The sequence below is a fragment of the Convolutriloba macropyga genome, chromosome 13, assembly GCF_964194025.1.
Source record: "Convolutriloba macropyga chromosome 13, txConMacr16.3, whole genome shotgun sequence".
NCBI classification, from domain to species: domain Eukaryota; kingdom Metazoa; phylum Xenacoelomorpha; order Acoela; family Convolutidae; genus Convolutriloba; species Convolutriloba macropyga.
In genome coordinates this window covers 27,948,504-27,969,775 of record NC_134480.1, presented here as the reverse complement: position 1 = coordinate 27,969,775, position 21,272 = coordinate 27,948,504, and the positions used below count along the sequence as shown (strand labels likewise).

Below are 21,272 nucleotides of genomic sequence, written 5' to 3'. Positions count from 1 at the left end.
GCGGTGAAATTTTGCGGTTCTTAGCGGTGAAAATTCTTTTTCACCGCATTCACCGGAATTCTTACAAAAATGAAACTGCTGTGCAAGGGTTCGAACCTCTTTCTCCTGCGTGTCACCAACTTCGTAATCAACTGCGCCATCGGTCACTTTGTTCAATGATATTTCCTATGAATATAAGATAAGCGTTGAAATTAGCGCGATGATTATTGGTAAGATTTGCAATTTTAGCTGTGAAAAAAAATTTTTTCACCGCATTGTGCTGGTAGCGGTGAATTTTTTTTTCACCTCATTCTGCTGGTAGCGCTGAATTTTTTTTCACCGCATCCTGCTGGTAGCGGTGAAAAACTTTCTTTTACGCTTAAGCGGTGAAAAAAATTTTCACCACTTAATTTTTTCCCACCGTATTCATCGCTTTGAAGGCAAATCTTACTCTTTTACTCAAATTCACCGCAAATTTTACATCTTTTAGCGATTTTTAGCGGTGACACCTCGACCCGGGATTCATAAAGTTACAGTGTTTTAAATTTGTTAACCAATCAGGTTCACTTTTCTAGTTTTGGTACGTCTATTTGTTGAGTCGCCACCTGTTATAATATTGTTATTCAAATTTTTACTAACAATGGCAATATGGCTCGCAGAACTCGGCGTACAGTACAGCAGTTTTGCCCAGCTAAATAAAAAGTCGAACCCTAAAGACTTTGTAGCTGTAGTACTCAACTCAAACGAAGGTCTCTTCGAGAAAGAAAAAGATCAAAACAGAACCTCGACAAGCGAAAAATCGGTTTTATTCTCCACAAACGAATCGAATTTTGATTTGTCAAAGACTGAAATGTATTCCATGCATCAATTTTATCTCAAAATGGTAAAACGAAAAATTTATTAGACTTTCTAGTTGATTTATTTTTTAAAGTTGATACGGGAATTTTGATGTTGGCGTTCTATGAAAATTTTATTTTTGTTTGATTGTCTTCAGAAAATGAGAAGAAAATGTTGTTTGAATTGTACATGAATTGTACGGGAAAACAATACAAGGAAAGATTTTTTATCAATGAGACGTTCATAATTTTGAAGTCATAAGTTGCCTTGAAGATAAATCGATTAAAACCCCAGAAACGTATTCACTCCCACATTATCCCCATTTGCATGTGAAGAAAAATACGGTGTTTGATTAAAACAGAAAAGGTGATGTTAACAAAAATTTATTCATCTCCAAGAGAAAAATTTGCGCTATTTAATGTTTTTGAGGATAAGTTATCAAGACGGTTTACATTAAATTATTTGATTAATTTACGCTATTCGAACAAATTTTTTTGGGACTATTCGAACAGATTTTTTTTAAAGAATCAAGCTGTAGAAAATAAAACGACAACGCTAAATTGTATTTCAGATTTCGACATTTAGCATATCTTGGAATCTTTCTGGGCAATTTTCGGGTAACTCTCCTTCAAGAAGAGCATTCATACACGATGGCAGATAATTAAAATCTGTTAAAATTGACCAACTTTGAAACAAAAATTCGGTCAAATGGTCAACGTAAAACTCTTTAGCAGTCCAAAATGTGTTCACATTTTCAGTTATGATAAAAGTTTGTTTCGGGTCCTCATTTTTGCGTAAATTCCGCCACACATATAACTCAAAAATGGGGTGTAAGAAGTTTGAGTTTTCAGGAGTATATCCACTAATTCGAACCCTTTTTTCATGCAAAGTATTGCACCCAACGCAGGAAAAGTTTTTACCATACCCGAAAAACCAGATTAAAATTTCGGTATCGTCCCCAATATCCACGCCGGTTATGGTGCGAAATTTTGGAAGCAATTTGATTGGGTAATCGTTGAAGTAACGATAAGTCCACGCTGAAATATGATTGGCCTGTTTCTGCCTTACAATGACGTCACACAGCGTCTGAAACATTTGATAAGGCCCCGCGGCGGAGTTTATCCTCGTCAAAATATGAAGTAACAATTTTTGGTTCACGTGTTCTGAATGTGGCCAAATTACGTCATGATTTTTTCGTTCAAGGATGTTATGTAACACCCGAATTTGATACCGAAAGCCATGTATAAAACCACCTGATGAATTTCTGTCGTATGAATGAGCGTTCGTTCCAAGGAAATACATATTAGGTTGGTTGACAGATTGGAAAATGTCGGTTATTTTTGGATACTTTGCCGGCAGGCGTCTTCTTCGTTCGGCCTGCTCAAACTCTGGGGAGGTAGATGGCTCAAAAGAGGAATTGTCCATCTTCCATCCTTAAACAAAATCCAGTTAATCACCATTGTTTTCCTGGCTGTGATGTCGTTAACTTAGCTGTTCTAAATAAATTTACTGGTTGGTTAACAAACTTGGTAGCAAATTTAGCCCTATCCTAGTGCCACGCAGCAAAATAATAGTTTTCTTTTCACATAATGATGATTTTGATAAAATAATTTTAAATAGAGAACAAATAAAAAGAAAAGAAAATTGCAGATATTTAGGAATTGATATTGATTCCATTAAGAGCTTTTAAAAATGAACAGGAAAAGTTCTCTCAGAAATGGCGGATATGAAAGTAATTTACTTGTCAATTAGGAAAAAAAATTATTCTATAAATGACGTCAGAGACTAACCGATGCAACTGATGACTTCATCGAATTGCGTCTCTCTAATTAGCTCTTTCTTGGCAGAGAAGTCTAACTGCTGAAGTGTCTCCACAACAGCCCCTCCCACGGGCTTAAACGGCATCCTGTCCCCCATTCCTCTAAAATTTTTCTTAAAATTTTAAAAGTAAAGTAGTTCGCAACCGAGCATGCTGCAAATTTTATATTAAAAACAAAAAGATCGGACAAACAGAACATATCCTTCCGTTTCTTACATTAATAACTGAGCATACCAAACGTTTCATATAATTTTCTTGTCGTTTTTGTTAGTTTTTCTAGACTAGTGTGGAGGATTTTCTCAAGTGGGCAGAAATTTTTACACAAATCCGGCAAAAATTTGTAAGTTCTATGCATTTATATTAATGACTAGAGAAGCGTATTTATTTAGAGGAATAGAAAAGAAACACTAAATAAAAACAAGCGAAATTCTTTGACTAGATTCCGGTTGAACATAAGCTATCTCACTGATGATTGAAGACGTGTGTGGAGTTGTTTGGTTTATTTGGTGTCCTTTTCGTCGGCCCAGTTCTCAAATGCCACTTCTTTTTCTCCTCATTGTACAAAATCATGTCAGTAACGAGCGATTTATTTCCTCTAGGGTTTCGTTTTCAAAACATTTGGAACTAAAAAGACTATACCTTCATTCTTCGCTAAAACTCCAAAAAAAGGGATTTCAAAATATAGAGTAATTTACACACTTTTGAAGCAATTTTCCACATTAATACAAACATTTTAAAAATTGGACTCTAATTAATCTTCTTTATGGGTCTGTAAGTTACGCTTACTTTAATTTCAGCGTAGCTTGAAGCATTTCCGCTAGGCGCTTGTAATGCAGGGAAAAAATAAACATTTAGTTCAATTTTTTCAGCATCAAATTGAAACATCACACTAGCAAGAAACTCAGTACAAATTAATTGTATGCATAAAACACGGAACAGTTTTTGAGTATCCTATACACACATCTGCCTCTTTTTTTCACTTGACAGGTTAGATGGGCCATGGCCGTGTGTGCGTGCAACGTAATGAAAGTCAGCAAAATATTCAAATTCACAAGTTCAAACTGGAAACATCCTTCACCGTTTTTTCATTTGAGAGCCTAAATATGATTATTAAAAAGAGAAGAATTAGATCGATTTGTCACTGGTTTCCTCAGAGCAGTTAACAATTAACAAATTTTAATCGTCGCAAAGTAGCGTTTGCCCTGCTGATGCTAGTTCGAATCAAGTACTATGGCCCGGAGTTTGGTTGCAGATCAAATCAGCGCTGAATCACTCTAAAGATATTCTGATTTTTTATGGCCAGTACTCTGTTCATGTCACATTTTACATTTCCTAGTCCTTCTTTTGAGTATTATATACCGCATGAAAAATAGGATCTTTTCGTTTGTGCCACCAGTACGTTATGCAGCCCCCAGTCACAGAGCACGTGTCATTACATAGTAAATCTTTATGTGAAAATATGGCATGTGCGTCTGGTGGTGCAAATAATATGCAACCACTAAGATGGGGGGCGCAAACGGAAAAGATCCGAAAAAAATACATTTAGCGTAAACCCGTCAACAAGGTCTGCTCTGTAGGCAGTTCGAGTTTCCGCTTGAGCTCTTGTGACTTTAAATTTACGTATTAAGTAGGTTTTGTGGTAACTACTTACCACCTAGCTTAAACATAAAGAGCCTGTATACTGCTATGGTTAATACCAGTTATATGCAATAAAAGTATGACATTATGCTGCTCAGATTTAACTTCGGCTCATGAGTAATTTTCAGACTATACAGGATAAATTTAGCCTGTGCAAATCTAGGACCTCAAAAAATCATAATGCAGAAAAACTGCACAAAAATAAATTCAAAGTTTTCTGGAGCTGCAATGTTTCAGAACTCATTGAAGTTTTTGCTCCTGAAATATGCTGGTTCAGAGCTGAAATGCTCTGAGTCTGAAGTCAGGGAATCTTTTTTAGAGTAATTGCGCTTGCTTAAAGTACATTACACCGCAAAAGCACACCTAAAGTTCCCCGGTGAATTTTGACCGAAACTATGACTAAATTCCGTTTTAGCTATGTTTACACATGGGAATTACTAGAATTTTGCGGAATTGGGTTACATTCAAAACTACACAATCGCGATGGTAAAATCAGCCAATTATCAGTAAGTTTTCATGACTTAAAGGTCTCAAATTTAAATAATTCAACTGTAACATATGACCATATTGTAAGCAAAAACGAATCGATCCGGCAAAAAGTTTAGAAAACTACAACTAATTTTTATATTGATTCATTTAAGAACATTGCTTTTCCCACAAATTCCTTTATAAAAATTTCATTCAACTTTTTTTTTTGAAATTCAAATACATAGATTGAAAACAGGGGAAAAGTATAAGATGGGAAAAGTTTAATATCTGATCTATCTTGCATTTTGAATAATCTATAAGGCCTTGCGTTTTTGTTTTTTATTGTTAAGCGAACAAAAACAAGAAGTTGAGGCTGTTAATGGAGTTTATAAGAATGTTTGACGAGCAAGTTCGAGGAGCGTATTATGTTTTCCAAAATATTTTGTTTATTTTTCAGGGGTGGGAGTCAAATAAATAAGAGCAAAAAATTTTTGCAATCTTATTTTCGGTAGTAATTTGGGTTGCCATGGTAAAAGCATTTTTATTCCTTTTAGACATTTTTGAAAGATTTTTCCCAACAAAAACTTTAACCTCGTTCAATTTACCCTAATAAACACCAATTATTAGTTTCAGGGACTATCAAAAAATTGTGAAGGCTAGGGTATTTTATGTTAATTATTGTTCCGTCTTTATAGCGCTCACTTAGCGTAAATACCGCCTCCTTTTTGTCTAAAATCTACAAGAAAACAATGTGGCATTGACTAATGAGGTGTGGCTTTAATAACAACAGAAAAGTTGGTATTTCATAAGCCCCCCCGTTGACTTTACCATCTCTCCAGTTTAAAGTACAAAATTGAAAAAAAAGAGACTTGAGGAAATAAATGCCTGGCTTATTAACGTCGATCCCATTCCAGATAGAAGCGAGTGACTTCAGCTGGTAGAGATCCAGGAACTGCAAGTTGATGGCTCTGACATTTCCTGCGTAGTGGGTCTGGTATGCAATTGGGAGTTCTCTTCTACGAGTGATGATAGTCATGCTGGCTGCCACGTCTTTCAAGTGGTCTGCTGTTTCAAAGGCAGAGTTGCCCGAACCCATAATTGCTATGTGTTTGTTTATGTAATTGGAGGTGTTGAGGGACCTGATGAAGAGTAATAGTTTATTAACTAAATTAACAACATAATAAAAGAACTAATAATATAATAACGAAAAATAAATAAAATAATTTAGTTTGGCTTATTAGACATCGTTGATTATCACTGCTGGTGTACCCATCAAATTGTATACCACAGTCATATGGTTTCTCTTCTAACTTCCACAGAAAAATGCTAAAATAAACAGATTATTGAGCAGTAAATAAATGGTTACTATGCTTTGCATTATAAAATGTTCTTGAGTAGTAAATTATTGGCTACTGTACCTTGTTTTCTTTATTTACTTGAACACTTAAACATTGATTACTAAGTCTTGTTTGGCCGCCTGAGTAAACTGGGGTTGGTAATCTTGTAAGATTCTGTCAGAATCTTATAAGAGGATGCATAGTCTTACATGATTTTCTGACAGATTCTTAAAAGATAAGCATTTGTCTTGCAAAGTTCCTGGACTGGAGTCTCAAAGCATTTCAGTGCTGAACCAGCACATTTCAAGAGTAAACACTTAATTCAGTTCTGAATCATTGCATCTCCAGAAAATTTTAAGTTTGTTTATGTGCTGTTTTTATTCATTATGATTATATTCAGGTGATATTATTCGCCCATGCAAAACTTATTCTTTACAGTCTGAAAATTACTTACACCCCAAATTGATGTCTGAGCAGATCAACATCAAAATTTTGTAGCTTATAAATGGTAATTACTACAGTTGTATAAACAATATTAATACTTAAGCTAATTTGTAGGCAACTACCAGAAAGCCCATTTAGCTTAATGGTAATGACTTGCCACGCAAATTAAAGGTTACAAGTACCCACGCGGAAGTTCGAATCGTACATAAAACAGATCTTGCTGTCGGAAATTAAGCTGAACATATTAATTTTCATGAAGCAAATTTTACACAGGAATCAAAACTAGACAGTGTAAATTGTGTCATGAACACAAAACTGGCCATCCTAAAAAACTGAACGTCTCCAGACTGATTAAGCGCTGATTTGCTCTGCCAGCAACCTCCGAGCTCTTACAAGATAAGCTTTCGTGTTACAAGATTCTTAAAATATTATATTTCTTGAGCGAATTTGGAAATAATTGACATATAACAAAATGCAGTGCAAATCTTGAAACCCAAAAAAATGCATAAATTTTGTGACAAGATAAGTTGAAGCCCAGTAAGAATCAATATACAATTGTTTCATTGTGTTGGTCTACATTGAGTGTCATAAAAACATCTAATTTATTCTAAAATACATCTAAATTTAACTAAATCATAATAAAAATTAAGAAAATTGGGTTTGTTACCTTGTTTGTCAATTTTCAAATGAACAAGTCGGCTCGTTAATGTGCGTTCGCACATGATGTTCCGACCCGAGCTCATCTACATTTTTGACTAAATTGTCAACCAAATCAAGAGATAACATAAATAGATGTTTGAGTTTAAAACAATCGTTACACAACCTATCTACTAATTGAATTACTAATGCTATGCTTCATTACAGCACCAACGTGATCTGACATTGAAGAGACTAACAGAAAAAAATTAGCACCAACAAAATCTTCGCGGCAAAAACTGAATATCTAAATTTAAAAGCACTTAGTAACAACCACAAAATGCAGTCAGATAAAACCTTAACTACAAAAGTTTACCTTTTCCTAACTATACAGCAGATGAAAAGTTTTCTTAACGAGACTAGGTAACAAGCCGACAAAAAAAACGAACAGTGAGGCGAAACTTAAAAAATAATCAACATTTTTTGCCCCAAGAAATTTCAAAAATCTTAAAAAAACATTGGTTTTTAAATAAAAAATCCATGATAAATTACTAAAAATTCATTACAAAACCAAAAGCACCCGTCTCTGGTCAGACTATGCCATAGAAACAAACTAAAGAGAAACTCAAAAAATTACAAATGATTTGCGAAAACACAAACTTTGCTACCATTAATATCGATAGCTATCATCTGAATTTTATGTATTTTTATTTCAATTGTTGTTTCTGCTATTTCAGTTGAAGGATTTATACTGAAAGATTAAATAAGTTTACTTGGGACACATTTAAAAACCATTGAGATCTGTTTTTACGCGATTGTTCTGAAAGAAGAGAAAAAGTAACACAAAAAATGGCCATTCAATAAACGTTCAGAAAAACGAAACAACAGTGGCACATAATATCAATATATATGTTATTTCTTGAAATACACGAAATTCGCAGGGACCTCTCACTGATGAATAGAAGTTAAATTTGACGAAAAGAACAACAAAAACCGAAAAGTTTGAAAAACATTTCAAAATGTTTGTCATATACTTTGAGACTATTCGCTATAAACTGAATGCTTCAGGTAACATCATTCATTCAGTCTTCAATTACAAGCCTATGAGATCTGTGAGCAATTTACGGCTACCTAAAGAACAAAAACAGCGAATTTAGGAAATAAATGAGCGATAAAAGGGGTCGAAGGCATTAAAAAATGAACTTTTCACTAAACACTCTTCTATTTTAAATTAATTTTTCAAGAGCAATGGGAAAAACTTTTTTATCAATATAATTTCAAAAAATCAACAAATATGAAGAAATACATTAGAAGCACGAAAATTTCGGGAAAAAACGTACTATCAACGCCATTAAAATCATTAGCATTCAACGGAAGCCAGTAAATACAATAAATGATGCCTCGAGGGGACATTAAGTTTGTTTGTCAACTTTATTTCATCAATAAGACCTTACAACAAGTTAATGACTATGAAAACAACAACAGAGAGAGGCAAAATCCACAAATTCTATAGAAAAGTGCCAGAAGAAAATGTCGAAGCAATTCAAATCATAAGCTCTATCTCTGAAAACTTTATTTTTGATCCGTTGATCTTCTTCCCTAAACCAATAGGGACTCTCAGCAGTAAAATGATATGATAAGATTTCAAAAGGATCCAAAAACAAAATAAAGTACCCGAAAAAAAAAATGAAATCTCGTGGCATTGAAGTTTTAAAACTAATGGGTAGAAGATAAAACCGCTAACCAGATTAATTTTGGCCGCAGTAGAACGGAAAGAGATTCTGTTAGAACCAACATTGACCAAGAGTTCACGTAAAAAATGGGATTGGTTAATTTTCAAAAAGAATTTCGAAAAATTATTTTTAAACCCTTAGCAGCAGTAAACTCAATCTTTCAACGGAGCTCATTAAATATGCGCAGATATAACCCTTAGGGAGGAAAACGATGTTTGTCATGCATAGATAGTTTAAAAGACATCACAATAAGTTTTATGACTGAAAACAGTAACAAAAACAGGCAAAAACCAAAATTCAGTAGAAAAGTGCGAGAAGAAAGTGCCAAAAATCAAAGCATTAGTTTTTCACTGAAAACTTTCTCTGTGATCCACTGAACGTGCTCTCTAAGTCAATTATGTTACAGTTGTTTTTGATAATGTGTATAATGTTTTGATAATGTGATAAAGAGTTCAAATGTAACCAATAATACAAAAATTTCCAAAAAAAATTTTAAAAAAATTGAAATCTTGTGTCATTGAAGTCATATAACCAATAGTTAGAAGATAAAACAGCTAAACAGAATATTTTTATTCGCAGTAGAAAGCAAGTAGGTCCATTCAATACTGACACTGACTAACAGTTCACGAAAAAATTAGGATTTGTTATTGTCCAAATAAAATTTTCGAAAAATGATTTTTATTTTAACAGACATTAAATTCAATAGCTTTCAACGGAAGTCAATAAAATTGTTCAAATATGCCCCGGTGGGAGTACATTTATGTTTGTCATGCATAGGTATTCATTATGAGATCACTGTAAGTCTAATGACTATTAAAACAACAAAAAAACAGGAGAAAACCAAAAATTCAGTAGAAAAGTGCAAGAAGAACGTGTCGAAGCCATTTAAACCATAAAATTTTCTATAAAATTTTTATTGGTCATCCAAGGAACATCGTTTTAGAGCTAATTGGAGCCGTCAATATTTGGATAATGTGATAAGATTACGAAAGCAACAAATAATACGAAAATATCCAAAAAAATTTTTAAAAAAATTGAAATCTTGTGTCTTTGAAGTCATATAACCAATAGTTAGAAGATAAAACAGCTGAACAAAAATTTTTTAGTTGCAGTAGAAATCGAGTGGGTCCTGTCAATACTGACACTGACTAACAGTTCACGAAAAATTAAGGATTTATTGTTCAAAAAATTTTCGAAAAATTATTTTTTTTTAACAGCCATTAAATTCAATAGCTTTCAACGGAAGTCAATAAATACGCTCAGATATAATCCTTAGGGAGAAAACGATGTTTTTCATGCATAGATAGTTAAAAAGACATCACAATAAATTTTATGACTGAAAACAGTAACAAAAACAGGCAAAAACCAAAATTCAGTAGAAAAGTTCGAGATGTAAGTGTCGAAGACAATTAAACCATTAGTTTTTCTCTGAAAACTTTCTCTGTGATCCACAAAACGTCCTCTCTAAATCAATTGGGTTACAGTTATTTTTTGATAATGTGTATAATGTTTTGGTAATGTGATAAAGAGTTCCAAAGTAACCAATAATACAAAAATATCCAAAAAAAATAAAAAAAAAATAGAAATCTTGTGTCATTGAAGTCATATAACCAATAGATAGAAGATAAAACCGCTAACCAGATTCAATTTGGTTGCATTAGGAAGGATGAGGGTGCTGTCACCCCCTGGACTGACTTACAATTCACAACATTAAGTTTATGATTCTTTAATATTTAAAAAAAAACTCGAAAAATTATTTTTTAAGTCTTAACAGCAAATAGCTGCCCACTCAATGAACTAGATATGTTCACTTAATGCTCATTATGGAACATATTGCACTCTTAGTCATTGAGTCCCTGCCATAGGACTCCAAAAAATTAGTAAAACTTCAAAAAGAAATTCAAAATTTCATTCAAAATTACGAAAACTCAAGAATCGAAGCCAAAAAAACGTGAGCAATTCCTTGAAAACGACGTTTTTTGTTCATTGGGCTTCATTTGACTGTAAAGGAGGTTTTTCATAAATAGAACGTCCATATAAAAAGTGACTTGTCTCTAGGTGACTTAAAAAAGCAAAAAAAGAGAAAAGTTTTATTAAAAAAAGCGCTCTCAAACAGAGTTCGATTTTTTTTAATAGTGAACTTCCCTATGAGACCAGAACTAATCTTTTTTATCGACTTTAGTCTATTAGGAACACAAAATTGGACCATTTTTCGGCGTGAAATTTAATTTTGAAATACTATTTTTATAAAAAAAAGTTTTAATTTGGAGAAAAATTGCACTAAAAGTGAACAAATATCACGTGTTCACACAAAACTTCAATCCTCGATAACTCCTCGCAAAAAAATGAAATTCAAAAAAATCTTTTTAATTTTGTATTCTACGCTGGACCAGCTTTTTAATGATACCACTCACATTTCTCTACGACGAATATATCGATCGGCCAAAATTCACGGAACAAAAAAAAATCCATTTGAGTATATAGTTCCTCCCCCCACAAGTGGGGTCGGAACAATAAAAGTGCATAAAAATCACACAATTACGCGCAACCATTTCTCTAGTGTTCAGTACAATAGATGAAGAATAACTCACAATAACGAACCAATAATAATGCAGCTGAACCGGAACGAACTTGCAAAAACCATACAAGATAACCATTCTTTTTGCAAGATCTTACAACATCAACACCTTTTGCGAAAAATTTGCGGTATCTTATAGGATAACCATTTTTGCAAGAATCTTGTAACATCTTACAAGATAACCATCTCGTCTCGCCGCGGGTGCATATTACTCGACTGGCAGTTTTACTGTTACTGCGTCTTGCGTCTAGCATTTCACCTCGTGAGAACATTAAAGCCAAATTTAAGGCAAAATAATATTGGACAAATTGGGCCTTAGGCATATTTCATCGCCTTAAATTTGTTTCCATATCAGATTTAACTGATAATGTCCCGCGATGAAAGGTCCTGTAATGAACGAATCCGTAATTTAACTGAAAGTTCCCGTAATGTGTCATCTGTGGCAAACCCAGTCCGTCCTATCACGCAATATAGCGCCGCATATGTGGATAAACAGTTACAAAAACGAATTAAAAACGTATAACCCGGACAGTTTTTGAACCATTGAAACGAACTGGGCGTTGAAAAAAAGAAGCCATGAACGCGGGGAGCATCCATTACACTGAAATATTGTGCAAATCAAACATGGAGAAACATGAAATCGAACCAGGTGTAGTACAATTTTAAGAAACGCTTTTGTCAAATGTCCATCAGACAAAAAAAATCAATGCATGAAAATTACTGTTTAAGCTTAACTTCGGGTACAGAAAATTACTAAGTTCAAATTAACTTTCGTCACAAAAACTCTGTTATTCCAGAAATCGTTGTTTTCAAACGTAGGGACGTCATTTCAACAGCTACAAAAGCAATAAAGTTGCGCAATCGGATTGTTTAAATCTTTTCGAATTTCATGATAATTCGTTTCGTTTCGGTATCGATCGCAAACGATTTCTTCTTTTGACCTCTTTTCGCGGACAGAATATTGATTATGTTCTATATCGCCGCTCTTTTGCCAGAGTAGGGCTAAATACATCACTGCACTCCCCTCTCATTGGGTGGAACAATATACAAAAAAAACGTAACTAGTTAAAATAGTGAAAAAAAATGTATTACACTAACATAGTTGAATAATCTTGCACCCTCTCACTTGCCCACGCTGGTCTATTCACCCTATCCAGACCGTTAGCCATCAAAAGGTACTCACAATGAACCATTTTGACCTCTTCTATATCCTCGTCAGCACCATCTGCGATAGAGGTCAAATTTCTGACCTCTAAGTAGAACCCGGTTTCCTCTCTGACGATATTGTCAACATTTTGATTGTATTTAATGTTTAGATTGTGATATCTGGCGTACTCGTTTAAGTAAGTTATCATGACGTCAGCGTGGGGGAACAAGTCATCGGAATATTGAGTGAATTTTGGACTGTTTGGGTCAAAACTGAGCAACGAATTCCAATCGTGTCTTTCGTTGAAGCCCTTGTTCTTTTTGCCCGTGTACTTTTTGTTAATACTAAAACAAGAAAACAACATGTGAGACCATTGTTTGACCTTAGTTACGACAAACTCTGGAAAACCTCAGCCTGGGTCGTCTAGGTGTGAACAAGAAAAATAAGATGATTGGGATCTTTTTAGTGAATGCCTCACCTGTATGTTCAGCAGACATGTTGGAATTGTGTGCTACTTTAGAGCAAACTGTTGTCGTTAAATGGTACTTGTATATCGTCCGTCTGGAATGCTAAACTTATTTGCAGCATTTTTGATCTCAACGACAGTTTCATATATAGCTCTGAGTCAGTACTCTTAGAATAAAACACAAACATAGAGAAAAATTCTGTAAACGGTTTGTTCCCACGTGAATAAAGTTGTTTTTGATTTATGAAACGAACTATAACGCGTTTGTCATTGATAATGGCTCGTATAGTCTAATAAGAGGTGGGATTATCAAATATTAAAACATGTAAAATATCAATTGTGGAATCGCATAAACAATTACTCTCGGAGGAGGGGGTTTCAAAGTTCTGAAAGCAATAATGAATTATTATTAATTTTTGGGGATTTATTACCGCTTATCAAAACTAAAATTAACTTAGTAATTAGTTAACCCCTGTTGAGATCTAATGATTATCTTGCAAAAATCTGGCAGATTTTGCCAGAATCTTGCAAGATAATCATTCTTTCTGCTATAATCTTGTAAGTTAAGATTTTTTTCTGACAGAACTTGCAATATATATTTTTCATGAAAGAGTCTTCCAGAGTCTTGTAAGATAAGCAAATACTATCGCCTGGAGAGGAAAGTTCGAAAAAACAAAAAATCGTCATTAATAAACTACAGACAACTTTACCCAGGTCCGATATAAAATGTAATAAAAAGCTGTCAAGGGGTGACATATTGTTCCAAAAAAGTAAATTCAAAACTAAACTAAGCTAGTGTTATTCGTATTGGTCTGAAATTGCAAAACATTCCTAATCGAAGATTTCAGGAAAATACATTTAACTCGGAACCATTGTAACATTCTATCATTTACATTCTTTTCTAATACTTCTCTTCTTTTTGTTCGACCCCAATTGAGGGATGGAGGACATATATGGTCAACTGGTTTTCATACAACTTTTATACAATCAATTGTTGCTGATCGATAAATTCATCGTAGAGAGTTGTGAATGGTATCAATAGAAAACCCCACCGACGCAGGCAGAACGTGAAATTAAAAAGCGTTTTCAAAATTTTGTCTCTTTTGAGGAGTTATCGAGGTTTAAAGTTTTTGTGCACATTTTAAATTTTATACTGATTTTAACCATATTTTCGGACTTTCAAAAAAGTTTTGTTAAATAAATTTTGCACAAATTATGTGAAAAATTTCAATATTTATGAATTTTGTTATTCCTGAGGCACTTTAACGACTATTTTGTTTTGACAATGTATCATCGTGGTTTTTTGAAATAAAACAAGTTATATAAAGCAAACAATATATATATATATATATATATATATATATATATATATATATATATATATATATATATATATATATATATATATATATATATATATATAGATATATATATAAATATATATATATATATATATAGATATATATATAAATATATATATATATATATATATATATATATATATTTATACGTAGTAAATATTAGCCAATCAGAATCGAGTATTTCTAAATAACAAATACGCATATAAATCGTTCCAAATAAGATTTAAATACGTTCTAATATACGTAGAAAATTCCGAAAAGTTCATTTAACCTAATTTTAAGTAAATATTAAGACGTGTTCTGAGCTTACCTTTATTAGGACACTTCTGGAACTGTCTTATGTTTGTCTCAAGAATAAGGTGTACTCTTAAGGCTTACCTGACTAACTAAAGTTCTATATCTCTAGTCTGTTACTCTTCTATCTGAGCTTCAGTAGACAGTGCACGGGCCCCAATGCTAAAGTCTAACGTATATCTCAATACAAAACAAGAGCGGAGTAGAGAGAGAGAAATATACTTTATTATTATATCAGGTGGTGAACTGGTACTGACTAAATAACTTTCTCTTCTGAGAAGAGGGGTAAATGGGTAAACATCTAAAGGATAAAAAGGAAAAGATATTATTCCCTTTTTTATCCAATCAGGAAAGAGTATTTTCAGTCTTTATTTATTTAAATGATAAAGTCTTTCAAATAGTTCTTTCTGGAAGTCATATTTGACTCCATCTTTCCGGGGTTTCGAGTTTTTTGAAAGTCTCTTGTACATTATAATAAGTCAATTTCTCTTTTTTCTCTCTGAAGGATTTTCTTTCTTTTTTGGAGTGTGTTGCTTGAGATCGGTTCGTCTGTAAGTCGACTCCTAGAGATGGGTTGCCCAAAGAGCAAAGAGTGAACATCAACAACCAGAAAAGTATCTATTCCATAACCACGTCCAGTGGGTGAAGATTCTTTCGGGTGGGTCCGGTGTTGATGCTTGGAGTCGATCCCGATGTCCAGTGACTTGACTTACCTGACTTACCTGGATTGGTTTGTTGTTAGGTGTTAGAGGTTTAGAAAAATTTTTCTTTATTATAACCTGTGTTGGGTTTCAATGTTCTGTTATACATAGTATCCCTTCCGGTTGGAAAGAAAATAAAGATTTATATGATCTGTGTTAAGTATATTTTGTTCTATGTTTTTATGGAATTCGACGGATCAATTGAGGGTAGTACTGGCTAGGTCAATACAAGGTGTATGACATAGTTGAGAAATGTTTAAGTGACATGTGATTGTTTAGCCATGTTGGTTGAATACAGATTTTGTTACTGAATATGAACATGTATTGATAGTCTGTTTCCTGCGCGAAATCCGAAGTTATTCTGATGCAACCAATTCTTACGAATTGTAATGTTATACTTCTACAATTTGTGTTATGTCATGTATTTTGTAAAAGGTTTATAGATCTCGCTGATGGGTTTGTAATGGGTATGTCCAAAAATGTCCAAATGCCTTATTCAATCAACTTCTATTTCTCTAACTTCAGAAATTAAGTTAAAGTCTCTGTCTGCGCGCTGATACAAGATTCCAAATAATCCAAAGACTCTTTCAGTATTTGGAGTACTACAATGTTGGTTGTTACTAGGTTAAGGTGAAGCTGTTGGTTGTTACTATGGCTTAAAGAGTTAATGTAATGTATCCATACATGTTGTTTGTTCTTTGAGAAGTGAAAGTATGTTTTTCATGTATTTGGTTATTCTGTTTATGCATAAATTTTTACATGTGAAAATTTCGAAATTCAAGTATTTTATATTTTTATCTATGTTACAAGTTGATATATTGATACGGTTTGTTTGGAAAAGTATTTAAAACTTTGCTATGTTATTATGATTTCTAACTGATATTTTAGTTTTGTATGTTGTGTAAACAAATCTGTTCTATAAGAATCTAGGATGAGTTTTGTTGAAATGTCATGTCGATGACTCAAGGTTTGTAAATTTTGTATTACATGTTATACATAAAGTTATTTTGTCTATTATATGACTCATTGTGTACATATACACTTTGTTTACAATACAAATGTTCTTATTCCTGTCAGTTCTGTGTTTTATCAAGTTGTTATTTATTTACAAAATTGCATATAACGAACTATGGAAAAATCTTAGATATACATATATACATATACATTTTAGAAATTAGGTTAGAGATTATGGGAAAAATAAAAAAAAATTTTGTATTTTTAAAGTTTATTAGAACCGAAATGATATATAACAATTTGGTACAATTATTGTTGTAATTAATGGTTGTGCAAATATAAAGTGCAACAATAAATTACTCGTTGTGAGCATATTTATCAGGTAAAAACTCAAATATAAGGGTTTACAAAATATTTGATTATAAATTACAAAGTATTTGAGTATAAATTATTGAACTGATATAAATACATTTATCAGGAAAGGGTGAATTTTGGGTTTCAGAAAACATAAATAATCACATATGCACTGATTAATTTCATAGTTATTTATTGTTATTTGTCGAGATTATCAATAGCCGTTACTATTGATAGTGGTTACTTGTTACTGTGACAACATTGTCATAACTTCTCCGTCTGTTTCGGATAGTTCGTTCGTTCTTTATAATGTTGGTATTCCTTTACGAAATTGTCGTCTTTTGAAAGAAAATATGCAAGTAAGTTCGTTAGATCTTTTAATGGAATATCTGTAATTGATGCTTTCACCGTGTTGCATAGTTCGTGCTCAAGTTCAGGTTTAGTCCGTTCATTATTGAAGTTTATTCGGTTTGTGAAAGCGCGGTTCGTTACGCTTCCTTCGAGGTGATACACATGGTATTCCTCGCAAGGTTCCAAAGCTTCGAGCGGTACCATGAGAGGCCGCTCCGGGGAATCTTTCGGTTAGAATATATAGTAGTTCTTAATTGGGTCAAAGTTCCTAAGTGTGCCCAATGTATATTCCCATTTCAAAGGATATCCGTAATTAAGGAAATAGGGCGACGTCAGTTGGTCGTTTATGTGAATGTAGCTTTCTGATGTGTTATGGCTTTTGTCACGTAGAAATGTATAATATATAAGGTTGTGGATTAATTTAGTTTCATGCACTCTGTAGTTATTGTTCTGTACATCTTTCGGAGTAGGATGCAGGAAATTGAAACTCAGTTGAAATATCTGATGATCGTAAATACTGTACGCAGATAAGTCTTGGGATGCCTTAGCTATAAGTTGGTCGAAATGACATGTTATTGGGATCTTAAACTCGTAGTCATAATCATATAAAAATCTCTCGGTGAGACTGTAAAACTGTTTAAGTATTGGGTACTTAGACTGGTGGAGTTTGTCTCTACCCATGTTTTTCGTGCTTCGTTTGACTGTATTAGTGTTTTCTGGTGGCAGAGGTGGGAAATACTCTGACACACGATCTTTAAGGTTATGAAGAGGTGCCATGAAAAAGTTATATTCGCGTGAATCGAATGGCATATTTGCCCAGTTTCTGTATGATAACAATGGGTTGTAATTACTATTGTGTGGGCTATTTAAAGTTCTAGGATCTTTGTCCTGAAACCAAATTGTTTTCATAACGGTTGGTGTTGGTGTCTGTTCATTTGTTGATTGGTGAAAAAATGATTTGCTGTTTGCTGATCTCGGTGTTACCGCGTAGGGAAATCTTAAATTGTTTGGCCTACGATTAGTTTTGAACAATTGTTGTTGATTATAACTTTGTGTTCTTGGTTGTTCTGTAATATAATCAGAGGGTGGTGGCGGTCGCACTGGTGGGGGGTAGTTTGGGAGTGGGGGTGATGTATATGATTCCGTCGTCGAACGGTTCTGAGTTTGAACTAATCTGTTATGTTCATAGCTATGAATGTTGGTACTTGTTCCTTGCTCATTAGTGTTTTTGTTAGTGTTAAAGGATTGCAAGTTCCGTCTGTTATCAAATCTATTCTTAATTTTACGTGCGATTTCTTGTGGAGTTTGGGTAATCTGTGGAGTATTGTCAAAGTGTACGGTCATTGTAGTGACTGTTTCAGGGATATTCTCCATTTGATCGTCTGTTTGCGTCCCACAGTCCGACGCGTTGTCTCTTATGGTGCCAGGGCGCGATCTCCCTGATCCGGGACTCAGTTCTCCGTCTTCAACTTCGTAGCTGAATGGGGAATTGGATTTGTATCGCGATTCGTATTCCATGCCTGTTGCCAATGTGCTAAAACTCATAGATTATTACTATTGGAATAATACATGGTTTCAAAATGTTATGATTACTGTTATAGGAACTGTTTGTAGTTTGGTATGTTAAAAACTCACTCGTTAGTGGTTACATTGTTATATGTTAAAAATATATTGTCATTTTTACTGTAGGTTTCTTGTGTTTTGTTATGAATATACAATTTTATGAATATGCAATTTTGATGAGTTGATAGTAGTGGAGGGAGGGTATACTGTTAGATGTTCTTTAATGTACATATTGTTTTAAATTTCGTATGTATCAGCCGAATGAGTGTCAAAGTATGTGACTTCATTTGTGTGTGGCTGATCGTTTTGGAGTACATCTAGGCCGTGGCTGCGATTATGCATTTTGTTAGCCGTTAATTTTAGTTGTTCAAAATCAATCGGTGGAGGGTTTTGCATATCTAGTAGTTTTGATGTAGGTATTAAGTGTCTGTGTTCGTTATTTGTTGAAGGATTTGGGATTTCATATGGTTTAGGTTGATGAATTGGTATAGGTGTTTCATGTGGATGGTTGTGGAATAAACTATTATGTTGTTCAACTTTTGGTGCACTAGGGATAGGTGCTGGTAAATTGTTTCCGAAGCATTGGTATGCCGGGGGTGATGTGATTAGTTGTGGTAATATTGATGGTAATTTATTCTCTTTTATTGTTTCTAGTGGTTCTAATTTAAATGGTTCTGGTTTATATTTCCTTTCTGGTAATGGTGGATTTTGTATCTTTTTTGTTGGTTCTAATGTTTGTAATTGTAATCCGCTTTCTGTTCTACGGATTGTTGTGTTGTAATGTTTATAATTTGTATCAACGTAAATTTCTGTTGGTATTTCATTGTTGTTATGGTTTGACGTTGTTACTTCTGCTGAATGTCTACGAAAGGTGGGTCTACTTTTTCTGGTTTTGTTGTTTAAGTTTCCATAATGGGAATTGTTATCGTCACTGTCGTCATGTGTATTTTCTTCTTGTATCTGTGCTACTAGTTGTGTAAGTGTTTGTGAAAATATTCCAAATATTCCGGTTAGTAGTATTTTTGTTATACTTGCTTGTTTTCCGATTGCTTTGTGAATAGCAAAAGCGTTATAGAATTTAATAATAAGATTTGTTATGAATTGTATCATGCTAATCATAGCATAAATAATAGCCATTTTCTCTAATATGAACCATGGCCAACCAAAAATGGTGAGAATTTGGTCTTTCAGCCATGCGCCGTCAAAAATTTCTTTCCAGTTTACGCTGGGTTGGTCGATCTGAAAGTTATATCCGTTGATATTCAAATCTCTTAGCCATTTTAGTGATTGTTCGTAATTTTTATATGTTTGTAATAAACCTAATTGTTCGAGCTCTAGGAGTTTTAGTGCATTAGCTGACTGTGCGTCTTGTAATGGTTTTTCACGGTCTCTCATGTATTCATGTAATAAATCTCTTTTTCGTTCTTGTACTAATTGTTCTTTACTGTAGATTCCACTTTCTATTAGACTTGCTTTACTAAACATATTGTCTAATACTATTTCTTCAGGTGATATGGTGTTTAGCATTGTTTCAACTTTAACTGGATACGGTGTTAATCTATATCGTGATGCTCCTTCCGTGTCTAGAGATATGAGTTGATCAAAATTACTATGTGAACATGGTACCTTTTTTGCCCAAAGGTATGTTTGGCGTGTTAGTTGGTGTACATACTGTACTCTGTTTTTGTATAGAATTGGTATTTTATCATAGCATTCGCGTGTTTGTGGTACGTAAAGTGGTGATGATTTCTTTGCATATTTGTACATTTTCATAACGTTTACTCCTTCTTGTTTTACAAATATCGATCTGTCTCCTGTAAGGATGTATCCTAAAAGTGGTGTGTTCTTCTGTACTTGTGTTAATGTTAATTGTCGTAAATTTCTAGTTTGTTCGCAAATTTGTGAATAAAATTCTATTGCTTGTAAACTGATTCTAGAGTATATGTTACTCATATATAAGTCCATTTTCATATTTAAGTGTGTGTTTTCGTTAACAAAACCGTAATAAAATTGGTTGTTATCTTCATCTTCATAGCTCGTAAGTGTTGAGGTGATTTCTTTTGGTGTTATTTTTAGGAATTTTTCATCATCAAATTTATCGTTCTTTCTTGTTACTTTCTGTCCTGTATGCATATCAAAACCATATTCATATATAATGTAAATATCATCATATTCTGTCTTATGTAAAGGTTGTATTGATCCGCATTCGTGTTCAACTATTGGATATATTTCAAATCGTGTTGCTATTGAGGTTGTTTTGTTTAGTGCTATTTTTTCTTGTATATCTGGTTTTTGTACTGTTGTCCATTCTGCGTTTGTTTCTATCCAATATCGGTCTTGGTATTTAACCATGAATGCATCAAATCTAATCAGTTCAAAAAATTGACAATGTGTTTGGGGTTCCCAAACTATTGTTGCTTTTGTAAAAGGTGTTGGTTGGCATTCTCCTTTGCGGAGATCGCATGGTAGTTTTGTTCCCATGTACGAGATTTCTTCCGTATCAAGATTCAGTATGAGTGATACTTCTTTGATTTCTAATGTCCAGTCTGATATGTCTATTTTGTTTTGTTTTCTTACTCCGGTTAAACAGTTTGATTGTGCGTTTTTTATTG

The 21,272-nt window shown here is 33.5% G+C and overlaps 1 protein-coding gene across 1 annotated transcript; it reads right to left on the bottom strand.

Annotated features, from left to right (window-relative positions):
- Positions 1-1,183: 1,183 nt before the first annotated feature.
- On the bottom strand, positions 1,184-18,615 carry LOC142351685 (FAD-dependent oxidoreductase domain-containing protein 2-like). The gene is made up of 6 exons (XM_075403825.1): positions 18,128-18,615; positions 12,568-12,960; positions 5,611-5,880; positions 3,102-3,230; positions 2,607-2,737; positions 1,184-2,249 (listed from the first exon to the last, which is right to left on the bottom strand). Exons 1-6 carry the CDS (start codon positions 18,613-18,615, stop codon positions 1,384-1,386), a joined length of 2,277 nt encoding a protein of 758 aa, XP_075259940.1. The 3' UTR covers positions 1,184-1,383.
- Positions 18,616-21,272: the final 2,657 nt, after the last annotated feature.

Coding starts and splice junctions, on each gene's coding strand:
- LOC142351685 (XM_075403825.1), bottom strand. CDS start 18,615: ATGGAATACGAATCGCGATACAAATCCAATTCCCCATTCAGCTACGAA. Junction 5,881..12,567: donor GTGCAAGATTATTCAACTAT/GTTAGTGTAATA, acceptor ACTCTTCATCAG/GTCCCTCAACACCTCCAATT. Junction 3,231..5,610: donor CCAGGCATTTATTTCCTCAA/GTCTCTTTTTTT, acceptor ACGAAACCCTAG/AGGAAATAAATCGCTCGTTA.